Source organism: Mus pahari, chromosome 2, assembly GCF_900095145.1.
Source record: "Mus pahari chromosome 2, PAHARI_EIJ_v1.1, whole genome shotgun sequence".
NCBI classification, from domain to species: Eukaryota; Metazoa; Chordata; class Mammalia; order Rodentia; family Muridae; genus Mus; species Mus pahari.
The window spans coordinates 73,536,704-73,550,250 of NC_034591.1; the positions used below are offsets into that span (position 1 = coordinate 73,536,704).

Genomic DNA, 13,547 nt, shown 5'->3' on the forward strand with positions numbered 1-13,547 from the left:
AGGATCCCCTGAACGGTCTCTTGCTGTCCCTATTGGCTCAGTCCCTCTCATCATGGGCTTCCACCCAGTAGCAAACCTGGCCTTGGCCTGAAGAACCTACTGTGTGTTAGTGACAGTGTGAAAGGGGGCCTTCTCTGCCCCAATATAGTCATGTGTCCTGACTCAGGAGCAGTCCACTTCGGTTCAGAGACCAGGTACAGCGGCCTTGTATGCCGTCTCTATCTTTCTTTTTTTCTTTCTTTCTTTCTTTTTTTTTTTAAGAATTTATTTATTTTATATATATGAGTACACTGTAGCTATCTTCAGACACACCAGAAGAGGGCATTACAGATGGTTGTGAGCCACCATGTAGTTGCTGGGAATTGAACTCAGGTCTCTGAAAGAGCAGTCAGTTCTCTTAACCGATAAGCCATCTCTCCAACCCCACCTCTACCTTTCTTGTCCCATGGTGGGACCTGTGAAGGATTGAGCTGGTGACACCTCTAGCTTCTGTTTATCTGCCCTCTGTCTAGCATGACACTTCAAAATCCCCACTGTGGAGAGCCCGGCTGAGCTTAAAGCATGCTTTCCTGGCAGAGTCCCTTCAGAAAACCCCAGAGTTGGCCATTAGAAATAGTGAATGTTTTAAATATTTTATTAACAAATGAAGTGGCAAAAGAACATGATATCTGACAACATCCCAGCTGTCCCACCCCACTGGGCATCCCCACCATGGTATGGTAGTGGGTATCTGCCATGCTTTGTTGCCTGAGCTATCAGCTGGTTCTCTGAGTCTTAACTGTGTCCAGTCACCCTCCAACTTCTGAGGACATGAAGATACTTCCTGCTCACAGGCAAGGGAGAGAGTTTTGTTGGGATCTCAGGACCATCGAGGCAAACCAGGCCTGCTGCTGTGGAGGTTGGGAAGTGATTCTCCCTCCTGGGGCAGGCACAGTAGAAACTGGTAAACATTCTGAGTGGGCTCTCTAGAGATCCTCTGATACTGACTTAGGGGGCATCGTCTGACTCTCAGCTGCCACCAGTGAGAATCCAGAACCGAACCAAAGTCTGTGACGAGCCTTTGACAACCAGCTCGCTGTGGGTCCTCAGATGAGCCCTCCCCACAGTGGACCTACTTCAGCAGCCACAACTGTGGGGAAGTAACAGGTCTGAACAGTGAGAGGGACTGAGCAGAAGAAGGCGGACTCAGGATATCCATGTGGTCACTGGGTGCCTTCTTTCCTGGAGAAGTTACCATCGGCTCTGCTCAAGTTGCCAGCTCTTTCCTGAAGGTAACATTGTTGGTCCCATGGAGCCTTCAGCCAGGCATCTGTTGGCCTCCTCTGCTGTTTTGTTCCTTCAGCTTCAGACTAATGGATATGCAGGGAGATCTTTGTACAGAAAATGCCTTACTAACTTTGAGTGGTGATGATGGTTCATAAGACACTCTGCTTCTGCAGGGCCTCAGCCACGATGCAGGTGCTACCAGTCCAAGCATCTGCAGGGGAAGTCGGTTTGCACTGTGAAGGTGTGGGTTCCTGACAGGCACCTTGCTGCAGGCCCTGCACAGCATCCTGCTACCCTGCTGACTGCACAATGCTGTCTGTGACTGAGGAGCAACCTAGCACAAAGATCCAGCCTAGGAGTGTCTGTCAGAAACAGATGATCCTCTTCTCATTTTCAAAGACTTTGGCCTCCTCAGGCTTAATTAAGTTTCCGTTGAGACTAGTGAAAAGGAGAAAAAGCAAATTTTATATAAAATGCTATGGAATATTATCCATCCATTTCCAATAAGTGATCTCACACACTGTGCGTGTCATATAGCCCTGAAATAAAAGAGCACACACTATCCAAATTATGCTTTGATATTAATACCAGTTAATACCAGCAGTTAATACCAGCTGCCCTTGCTCTATTTACTGGGTCTCTCTGGACTCTTCTGTAAGCAGCTTTTATAAGCTCAAGTTTAATGACATTTTCAGGTCTCATATTTCTTTGGAGCCTTCATAGGCATTAGGCTGTTTTGATCTCTTCCTCCCGTGACATCTCTCAGATGGACATCACAGGCTCTAGATTTGCTCCTGTCTCTGGGCACTTATTTTATTTTTTTTAAGATTTATTTCTTTATTTCATGTATGTGGGTACACTGTAGCTATCTTCAGACACACCAGAAGAAGGCATCAAATGCCCATTACAGATGGTTGTGAGCCACCATATGGTTGCTGGGAATTGAACTCAAGACCTCTGGAAGAGCAGTCAGTGCTCTTAACCGCTGAGCCATCTCTCCAGCTCTGGGCACTTGTTCTTAGCCTGCTTTCTCGAGTCCTCATCCTCAGTACTGGCCCAAGGCTGGAATCTGACTGGGCCCTTTGCTTCTGGTCTCTTATCTCGCCACAGACACATCAGCTAGGCAAGCTCACTATTGGGGTCTTTCTCTGCATGTCTCCATACACTTCAAAGTTGCCACAGCAGCCCAGGCCCCCAGCTTAGGGAACAGTCCCTCCCTGCATCCAGCTGTGTTGGGGAGCATGCTGGAGTCCCTAGGCCTGCTTCTATCCTGCTAGTCCATCTATCATGGAGCTCTGTTTTGATTCCTAAGCAGCTCTGGCTTGACACTCTGACCCTCTGCAGCCCCAGTCCAGCATCCTTCCCGGGGTGTTACTGACTGCTCCGTTAGATGCATTCTGGCCTGATCACATCCCCTTTCTGCTTCACACCCTTCATTACCCTTCCCCTGCATTTAGTATAAAGATCAAAATACATGGTCTGACCCTGAGCTCTTTCATGCTCCGTCTCTCTCCTCAGCCCCCTTGTCCACACCACCTGAGTCTATGGACATCAACCTACTGTGGACATCTTTGAAACCGGGTGCATTACTTTTCTTGTTGCTGTGATAAAGGCAACTCAGGAAGGAAGGGTTTATTTTAACATACAGCTTGAGGATATAGTGGCAGGAAAGGTGTGGTGACAGGGGCATGGGACAGTTTGTCACATTGCATCTGCAGTCAGGAAGCAACGAGAGATGAATACTGGTGCTTGCTCCCCCACACCCACCCCGCCTTTTCTTTTTCAGTCTGAGGCCCCAGCACATGGGATGCTACCACTCATGTTTAGGGTGGGTCTTTACACATCAGCTAACTCAATCAACACTTCCTCATAGACACACCCAGAGAATTCCCAGAGAGCTGAGTGCTAGGATTAAGTACATAAGCCACCATGCCTGACTGCCTGTCATTCTTGTTGGACATGCTCTCTCAAGCTCTGCTTCTGGATGTGTCCTTCTCCAACAGGTACCACTTGCAGACCACTCCAGCCTTCTAACTCCCAATCTTCCTTGGCAGCTTAGTCTCTTTCTTAGGAGACAAACTGGCTGGTTTTGCATGTCAACCTGACACAGCTGGAGTTCTCACAGAGAAAGGAGCCTCCCTTGAGGAAAGGCCTCCATGAGATCCAGCTGTAAGGCAATTTCTCAATTAGTGATCAAGATGGGAGGGCTCAGCCCATGGTGAGTGGTGCCATCCCTGGGCTGGTGGTCCTGGGTTCTATAAAAAAGCAAGCTGAGCAAGCCAGGAGAAGCAAGCCAGTAAGCAGCACTCCTCCATGGTCTCCGCATCAGTTTCTGCCTCCAAGTTCCTGCCCTGTGTTAGTTCCTGTTCTGATTTCCTTTGGTGATGAACAGCAACATGGAAGTGTAAGCTGAATAAACTTCTTGCTTCTTGGTCATGATGTTTTGTGCAAGAATATAAATCCTGACTAAGACAGGGGGCCTGACTTGAGTCCACTTCCTCCTGGCCTTGCCTGGTTGGCAGCCTTCCTGCTTACACTTGACTATCTTCCCTAATGTGCTCCTCCCTCATCTCAGGGGGAGGCCATCAGGGCAGTCTGCATGTGTTCACCATTGGATTCTCAGTAGCAACCCAAAGATGGCATTCAAACCCATGTTACTTAGTGACAGATAGCGACACAGCACCAGGAATACCTGGTACCAAGAGGTATGCCCAATTGGCTTTTCCTCACAGAAAGCTTGGCTTTTAGGTACCAGACAGTGGTCTCTTGTTGGAGTGGGGCTCTATTTTCTATAACAGTCTTTTTTCGCAAAGGTTTTGCTGTGACAGATTCTACATAATAGTTAATTAGTTGTCAACATGGAAGGATCTAGAACTACTTTCTAGAACCAGCACCTTAACACTCTTACACATGTTCACTTCAGGCAAGGTGGGCAAGACAGTTTGTCCTCTGCTGGGATTCTGTCCTTCCTGTTTCACTTCAAAACAATGCTGGCTGCAGCACCTGTACTAGCGTGTGACCAGTGACATTTCCAAGACGAAGCCACTAACACCTTTCAGGAGCCAAGACCTGGGAGTACTATATCTCAGTAGGTCTTGTGTGTTGTAACTCTTTTCTCCACTGACACAGGAGACAAGGGTTAATGGTATCCACCCCCTGAATCTGGGACTCTGGTTCCTGGTGAGGTTACTCCATAAGCCTCAAAGAACCCATAGTTGGCTTTGCCTCTTCTACATGTCACGCTGGGAGGGACACCTCAGGCCCAGGTTCCAGGACATATTTCCAGAGCACTTGTGAATTCTCAGGGCCACTGGGCTCCCTCCTGTCCTGTAACTGCTGCCCCTCACCACAGTGTCCTCACAGGCAAGAAGGCAGAGGAATGGGCTTCCATGATAGCATAAGGAGGTTAGTGGTACCTGGTTAGAAACTATGGAGCTGGTTGCTGTGACAAGAGCATGGCCTTACCAAATCTCTGTTATGGCAGTGTTCTTCTGCAGAGCCCTGGCCAGCTGCGCTGTCCCCTTGGCTGTGATACGATTCTGGATCAGCCTGAAAGAAGAGTGCACCTGTGTCAACACAGAAGGCTGGGTCCAACCGGGGATCCATAGGGCCAGGGTTAGGTGGGAACAGGATCCCAGAATTACTCCTCACATGACTGACAGTGGCTCAGACACATGAGGACAATGAACAGCCCAGGAAATCCTCTGTTTTTACACAGTGAGTGTGATATATCCAGGCTCATACATAGCATAATTTTAAACAGATCTTTCTCTGTGTGTCTGTATATCTCTCTGTCTCTCTGTCTCTGTCTCTCTGTCTCTGTCTCTGTCTCTCTCTCTCTCTCTCTNTGTGTGTGTGTGTGTGTGTGTGTGTGTGTGTGTGTGTGTCCATGTCCTTCATTGTAGGGATCCCCAGGCCAAAAGAATTGGAGATCGTCAATCTAAACAACAAGAACAGGCTGTCTGCCACTCCTTCCAAGTAATTAGGCAAAGGCAGGGCAGAATTTAAGGTTTTTAGAATTTAAAGTAGCTACCAAGTAGTCTTGTAAGATGGTGTCAGATCCTCCCAGCATCTAGAAGAGCAGGCGGGGAAAGGGTTCTGCTGCTGGTACCAGTGGTGCAGCACTGATAAACAGGGCTTCATAGAGGATGTGTGCTGCAGACGAGACATGAACCAAACCAAACAATGTACAGGCAAGGCTGAGAAGGCAGACATTGCCTGGATCCCTGGCCTGTAGCCTGGAGCTCTGGCCTGCACCCTGATACCCTAACCTGAAGCCTGGAACCCTGGCCTGCAGCTTGGAATGCTGATCTACAGCCTGGACTCTGGCCTGCAGTCTGGGGCCTGCTCTGCAGTTTTGAACTAGATCTATAGTGATGCTTTTGCCAACCACAATGTAAATTCAGACAGAGGTGATGATGAGTCTGCATTGTATCATGGGCTCTCTTCTTCACCAGGCTGTGGGTACATGAGGCTACTGCCACCTTCAGTGATGCAGCCATTGGTACCCACTCAAATAAGAAACCCTCTGTTCATGCTCTTGTCGGTGGCTATGATTAATTACAATGAGACACACATGTTCATGCATGCATGCATGCATGCGTGCGCGCGCGCACACACACACACACACACACACACACACACACAAACATGGAAGCAGGAAGACTTGGGAAGAAGAGATTTGTTGGGAGGACAAGGAACAAGAGAAGATAATTGGGACTTTGCTCAAAGAACATTTTATATATATGTGAAGTTAAAAATAAATTACATTTAAGAAAAGAAAACAAACAAACCAATAAATAATCCACTTCAGAAAAGGAAAAACCAGCCTTTGGTGAGAATGGGGAGAACTGGCCCTCCTGATGTGGCTTCCACTCTGGAAAGCTGTGCAAAGTTTCCTCAGAAAGTTAAACAGGCTCTCTGGGTTACCAGCCACTCCGTGCCTAAGTGTATACACATGCAAAAGCATGTGCATGAACTGCTCACGGAAGCACTAGCCAGAATGCACAGAAAGAGGAAATGCCCGAGGTCTAACAACTGATAAAGAACAAAATGCTATTTCTCTACGCCCTGAAGTACACGTAGCTTTAAAGGGCAAGGTAGTACCAATTCCTGCCATGCATGGGTTAACCTTGGGAACTGTGCTAATGCACACAGATAAAAGGCCAGGTTGAACGGCTCCATTTATGCGAAATGTCCACCATGGAGGCAAAAGTCAGAATTGTGTCACCAGGGCAGAGATGGCAAGACAGGGCTTGGTGGAAGGGCAGTAAACATGGTCTAGACCTAGACAGTCACAGCTATCCAGCTTTGTGACACTAATACCCTCTAACCTTTCAATGGCTGAAGGCTGCCATATGTAGATTTTATCACCAAGACTATGTACAGACAGCAGAGTCTGGGACCTGGGCCCGTGAGTTACCATAAATGCTGTAGCGTCTGGTTCACCCGCAGCATCTCGGCAAAGCACTCTGCGGCCTCATCATTAAGTTCATTCTTGGTCAGCCTGGAAGAAAGGAAACGTTGAGTCAGGAGTGCTGATGGACAGATGTTGTTTGTGAGTTCACAGGGACCATTTAGACTCTTCCCTCCAGTCCATACTGAAGGCCAGGCTCCCGGGCTACACTGAAACCCTGCATCATGACTGATGAGCACATACAAGGGCTCTGGCCTCCAGGTAATCCTTCCCAGAGATCTTGTTTCCTGCCCTCCTGCCTGCAGCAGAGTTTCCCACCAAGACAGAGCTCTTAGATATTACAGAATCCAGGCCCCTCCACAATGTAAGGGGCCAGTGCCTGCTGATCAGCCTCCAGGTCAGCTTCTGGCCCTAGACCTCTGAATACCATCACAGTACTCAGCTCAGGATAGAGGCCTGGAAAAGCCCTGTATGGTGAACCATGCTCAGCTGAGCTCTGAGGCATTGTGAAGGACAAGAACTCTGAGACAAAGCTGCAGGAGCCTCTTGGATGTTCTAAACGTGGCAGCTGATGAGACAAGTGCACAGAAACTCCCAGACGTCAGCAGAGGAGGATCCTCTTGTTCCAATGGGTGAAAGAATAAGATTACAGGAATTTGCACTGTTTAAATGATCATCCTCTGCAGAGCAGTTTGGTCACATCTACCTCAATCTTAAATGTACTTTACTCTGAGATAAAAATCATCAGACCAGAAAGTCACCCTGATGTGTACAAGATGTTCATTAAAGGTGAGAAAAGTAGTAACGGTAACCCCAGCTCCTCAGAGGTAGGAGGACTGTGAATCTGAGGCCAGCCTCGGGGTATTTCAAGTTTTAAAAAAGGATGTAAGAACTGGGAATAGAGAACAGGGTCAGAGCTGTGACCCAGCGTGCCCAAAGCCCTGAGCTTGAACCTCAGTACTGAAAAGGAAGAAGATGTGTAACAAAGGTTTAGACTTTGCAACACACTCTGGGGTTTTGTGCACAGGATGCAAAATGCAAACAATTTTAGGTACCTGTCAACAGACAAGACTGATAAAATAGCAGGCATCCATTCGAAGGTGTATTGTGCCTTAGAGACTAAGAAGGAGGTAGTGTTAGAGTGTTCTGGACACCAGCTTGTTGGCCTTATATCAATGACTAGCAGAGGTAATGCAGGCAACTGATTTACTGTGTCTGGTCTCAGCATGGGCAAGTGTGAAGAGCAACAGTATACTACATACAGAATGGATAGTGTCTTAGGGTTTTACTGCTGTGAACAGACACCATGACCAAAGCAACTCTAATAAGGACAACATTTAATCGGAACTGGCTTACAGGCTCAGAGGTTCAGTTCGTTATCATCAAGGTGGGAGCATGGCAGCTTCTAGGCAGGCATGGCGTAGGCAGAGCTGAGAGTTCTACATCTTCATCTGAAGGCTGCTATGGGGATACTGACTTCCAGGCAGCTAGGATGAGGGTCTTAAAGCCCACACCCACAGTGACACACCTACTCCAACAGGGCCACACCTGGGCCTGTTGCCATTCTCTGGGCCAAGCATATGCAACCCATCACAGGTGGGATGAGTCTGCATGTGTGGAAGTGCAGAGGGACCCATGGCCTGCATTAACAAATTTGCATTCTTGTTCATGCAGAGCAGCCGCCCCCAACCAGTGTGAATTTGGACAGTTAACATTGTCTGGAGGGAGACCTTTTTGACCACCACAATTTGAGATACTCCTGGCACCTAGCAGGTAGATGCTATGGAGGCTTCTATACACCCTCCAGTACTGGCCAGCTCCTAGCAACAGCCGAAACATCAGCAGTGTGGAGATGAGACACCCTGGCAAGAATGGATACATCAAATACGCAGTGCATAGTGAACAGCTGTTAGCACATAGCCAATAGCCAAGTGCACTTCTAGTTTGTATACATTCATACATACAAAAAGACAAGAGGAGAAAAATACTATTTGGAAACCATGAAATATTCTAAGAAGCAGAAATAGAATGTGCACATTTTCCCCTACAAAGCATATGTTATTTAAAAATACTACCTTTTTGGAAGGGAAATAATTTTTAACAAGTGGACCGACTTACCAGCAGATCCAATGTCAAAACTGTCAAAAACAAAAACAAAACCAACTCCATATTGTTATTGTTTGAGTAAGGCTTTTACTATGAAGGGCGGGTTGGTGTTAAATGTGTAATCCCCTAGCCTCAGCCTTTTGGATGCTGGGGCTACAGTTGTTCTCCACTCCACCAGGCAGAACATGGGATTTTCAGTAACTATGGGTAACGGTTTACACTGATGGATAACTTGCCAGGATCTAGACTCCCAGGGGAGACCAACTGGGCACGATATGGGGAGTTTCTAGATTGGGTTAACTGAGGTAGGTAGCCCCACGCTGGATGCGGGTGGCACCCTTCCACGGGCTGGAGCACCGCTGTACTAAGTCAAAAGGAGAAAGCGAGCTGAGGATCAATGCTCACCTCTCTGCCTCCTCCCTGAGAGTGTGAACAGCTGTCCCACGCTCCTGCTACCGTGCCGTGCTGCCAAGGACAAAACCCCAGAGTGTGTTGCAAAGTCTAAACCTTTGTTACACATCTTCTTCCTTTTCAGTACTGAGGTTCAAGCTCAGGGCTTTGGGCACGCTGGGTCACAGCTCTGACCCTGTTCTCTATTCCCAGTTCTTACATTCTTTTTTAAAACTTGAAATATCCAGAGGCTGGCCTCAGACTCACAGTCCTCCTACCTCTGAGGAGCTGGGGTTGCCTCCTCACAAACAAAAATGGTGGGAAATGAAGGGTTAAATGGTCTACCAGAGAGATGGGGGAGGGGTACCCAAAAGCCATATCTGTAACACCCACTTACTAATTGAGAGATTCCAGGTTTCTAGAGTCAAGCCATCCGGGACATGGATGCCAAATCCTGAAGTGAGGATGAGCAAGGGGAGGGGAGGAAGGGGAGGGAGGGGAGGGGAAGGCAGGGAAGGGAGGAAGGGGAGGGAGGGAGGGGAGGGAGGGGAGGGGCAGGGGGGAGAGGCCTTTGGGCCAGGTGTGTGAAAGCTGGGCCTGTTTTTAGGGGACTTCTGGTACCTTCGGCTAAGCTGAGGATGAGTGGCAAAGCCTGCTGCATCCCCGTGGTAGCCATGCATTTGTGGAAATAGCCCAGGGAAATTTAATTCACCTTTTAAATAAAGAAGCACTTTTCAGTTTAGAGTTCATAACCCGTGCAACCTTGGCAATAATGCCCAGACCCAACCCTCGGAAATGACTCAAAATGTTACCAGATTATTGTCAGCGTGGTGTTCTGCTTCAGGGCCTGTGCAAGGCTCTTCCCTCCCTCCGGGGAGATGCCATTGAATGCAAGACTAGAAAGGAAGACACAGTGGGTGGATTATTACAGGCATGTCCATGGTTGGCCTTGCCGTCAACACTCAGTCACCTGGGAAGTTTCTGTCTGGACATGACACCAGGCAGGAAGCAGGGTGCTTGGCCCAACAGCAGGAGCCTGAGAGTGAGAGATCTAAGAAGACCAGGTAGAAACAAAGGCAGAACTCCAGGGTTTGCATCTGAGCTGAAGGCCAAGAGATCCTGGTGCTCTGAAAGTGGACTGTGCCAGGCTTGTACGTGTGAGTGCATTCACGGGGCCGCTCAGACCATCTGAGAGTTTTAGAAACCCATGGACTCCTTTCAATGGTTGAACCTCCAAGGCTCTGGGGTCAGGCCAGGACACTAATGGATGGCTGTTCACAGGAAGGGAGGGCCCCCTCTGTCCTAGAGTCATTTGAGAAAGAGGAAGGAACGGGAACCTGCTGGCCAGTGTCCCTTCCTTTTTATCTAGGCTTGAATATTGCTCCCAGCCTCTGCCCCCACAAAGGGTACCACATGGTGAAACTGAGGGGTTTCAGGTGTCCTGTTGTTCACTGGGCACTTGAGAATCATGCACTTGACCGAAAGCCCCTCCCAACATCTCCTCCCCGGGCCCACCTCAGAAGGCACGTTACCTGAGAGTGGTCAGGCTGGGGTGATCCCTCAAGGCCTCTGCGAAGGCCTTTGCCCCTTCGTCTCCAATCTGATTGCCCCACATCCTGAAAGCAGAGGGTAAGGGAAGGACTGTTCCGCAGCCACACCTCCAGCTGATGACAGCCGCCCTCTTGGTTCATTCTCAACAGGCAATTCCCAGAGCAGTTACCTCAGCCCCAGCCTGAAGCTGCATAAGAAACCTGGGCTACAGTTACAGAGAGCTGTGAACACAGCTACAGCCTTAAGTCCAGAGAGGCAGATCAGCAGGTCATGTAGCTCAAGACCAGCCTCTCTGAACTTCGAGAAGGCTCCAGGAGGAGACACTCAGCCTAGGCAACTGCCCTAGAAAGAAAATCCCAGGCCACTCTGAAGAGCTGTGCAAAGGAGTTAGAGTCCTACCCTGGATCAACTGAGATAGCAAACGGATGGCCACTGGAGAGGATTTTGGCCTCCCAGGAAGCCAAGGCCTGGAGCTGTGGCTGAAACCGCACCAGCAACCTTCCTTGTATGTGGCAAGGATGTTGCCAACCAGGCCCTGTGTGCCACTTCAGAGAGTTAGAACACTGAAGCTGACCTCCCTCGCCAGGCAGACCTCTCAGAGGACAAAATAAACAATCCGCCTAGTCAAAGTCTCAAATCAAGCTCTGCCTCCGGGAAGAGGAATCTCAGTGGAGAACTCACCTCCATCAGATGGACCTATAGGAAACTGTGTAGGGTGTTTTCTTGAGTGATGATTGATGTGGGAAGGCCTAGACCAGTATGGGCAGAGCTATCTTTGAGCAGAGCACACCTTGTTCCTGGGGTCCAGAAGGAGGCAGGCTGGAGTGAGCCCCGAGGAGCTAGCCAGTAGGCAGCACTCCTCTGTGGTCTTTGCTTCAGTTCCTGCCCTGACTTTCCTCAGTGATAGGCTGTGATGGGGAAAATGTTAAGCCAAACAAACCCTTCGGTCCTCTAGCTGATTCTGCCCTTGGTGTTTATCACAGCATTAAAAAGGTAAACTAAGGGCAGACACCTATACTGTCTGTGCAACCTCAGGTGAACATTTAAATGTCGTCAGCCCCAGTCTCTGAAATCCTCTGTCAAACGGGATAATGAGGGCAGCCTTTGCAGAGCAGTGAGTGACATTTTGTGATGCCATAGATGGTAGCCCTTAAAACAGTGCCCGGCCTGGAAGGGCTGGCTGTTTCCATCAGGAAGAGAGGTTCTATCCCGAGGGGACAGGACAATCTCCCCAGTCTGTCCTCTTGGAACAGGTCCTGCCCTTCGCAGCAAGGACCAACAGGCTACTTTCAGGTATGGGCTACGTGGTCCCTGTTTTCAGTACTTTGCTGAGGAAAAAAAAAGGGAGGGCCGTGCACAATACAATTGAGTGGCATCAGTTTTTTTTTTGTTTTGTTTTTTGTTTTTAATAAAGTGTCAGAGTGTTTATGATGTGAAACTAAGTAAAAAAAAAAAGAAGATGAAATCTGTCCACGTGGTTGGCTTCTGCTATGTAAAAGTAATAGAAAAGGGAGATGGAAAAGTTTACATGGTTTCAAATACCAATGACAATTCACTCTCTCTCTCTCTCTCTCTCTCTCTCTCTCTCTCTCTCTCTCTCTCTCTCTCTCCCAGGCTAGCCTTGAACCCGGTATATAGCTGAGGCTGGTACTAATTTGTAACCTTCTTGCCTTCACCCTCCAGAGTCTGAGATTCTGGGCATGTACAACCATATCCAACATAAAACCATTTCTGGGAAGACACGTTTATTATTGTTCATCTGCCCTGTAGTTTCTCAAGAAGACCACCTATGGTCTTTTTACAATCTAGGAAAAATTACCACGCCGCAGGAGCTTCTCCAACCACAAGAAGATACCACTCCTGCCAGCAAGATGGCTACAGTCAACAAGACAGAAAAACAAGTGCCGGCAAAGAGGTGGAGGAAGTGGAGCCCACGTGCACCGCCGGCAGGAGTGTAAACTGAGGCACTGCCATGAGAAACATATGTGGGGCCTCCAAGAAATCACACAGAGGGGACAGAGCTGGTTCCGAGGATGGAAGGACCTGGGTTTCATTTCCAGCACCCATATGGCAGCTTACAATCATCTAGAACTTAAGTTCCAGGGTCTCAGGTACTCTCTTTGGCCTCCATGGCACCAGGCGGTACACAAGCATACATGCAGTCAAAAGATCATATCCATAAAATACAATTTTAAATTTAAAAATATAATGGAAAAAAAAAAAAGAAATCAAAAATGGGGGACTGGTTGACCACAGAGAGTGCAAGCAGGATCTAGCAGGGATGCCTGTGCTCCTGAGCCTGTCACCAGTGTTCACAACCCACGTGCCTAGTGACAAGCAAGCCAATGAGCAAATATCCAGAGGACAGTCAGCCTATGAGGAAAGGAACTCCCACACTCGGTAACAGGAATGACCCTGGAGGCAGAACGACCCATGGGGTGACACATTAAGTAAAACAAGCCATCACTAAGCTAACTAACTAACTAAATAAATAAATAAATAACTGTAATGTACTCACTTCAGATTTGGATGCCTTGAAATAGATAGCAAGCCAGTTCCAGAGCCAAGAAGCACTTTGGAGGAGATGGTCTTAGAGCTGTCTTAGATGTGTGAATTAATACCACAGAACTGCACAATTAAATGTGCTGAAGGTGGCTGACTTTATATTTGTGCACTTTACCATAATTTTACTATTAAAAAAGGATTACTTATCCAAAGGATAATAAATTCTTAAAACCAAGACCATCCACTGGCAGCAGTGAATACACAGAGCTAGGATGGCTCCCTCCAGCCCCAGTCACAAAGACACTGGCTTCCA

The 13,547-nt window shown here is 48.3% G+C and overlaps 1 protein-coding gene across 5 annotated transcripts in view; it reads right to left on the reverse strand.

Annotated features, from left to right (window-relative positions):
* Nucleotides 1-598: 598 nt before the first annotated feature.
* Nod1 (nucleotide binding oligomerization domain containing 1) overlaps nt 599-13,547 on the reverse strand; it is a 49,208-nt gene continuing 36,259 nt past the window's right edge. For all 5 annotated transcript variants that reach the window (XM_021191421.2, XM_029535456.1, XM_029535458.1 and 2 more), the window contains 5 exons: nt 10,711-10,794; nt 9,991-10,074; nt 6,689-6,772; nt 4,732-4,815; nt 599-1,704 (listed from right to left, as the gene is read on the reverse strand). In XM_021191421.2, the coding sequence (XP_021047080.1) occupies nt 1,632-1,704; nt 4,732-4,815; nt 6,689-6,772; nt 9,991-10,074; nt 10,711-10,794 (409 nt within the window). In that variant the 3' untranslated portion in view covers nt 599-1,631. The remainder of the gene's footprint in view (nt 1,705-4,731; nt 4,816-6,688; nt 6,773-9,990; nt 10,075-10,710; nt 10,795-13,547) is intronic.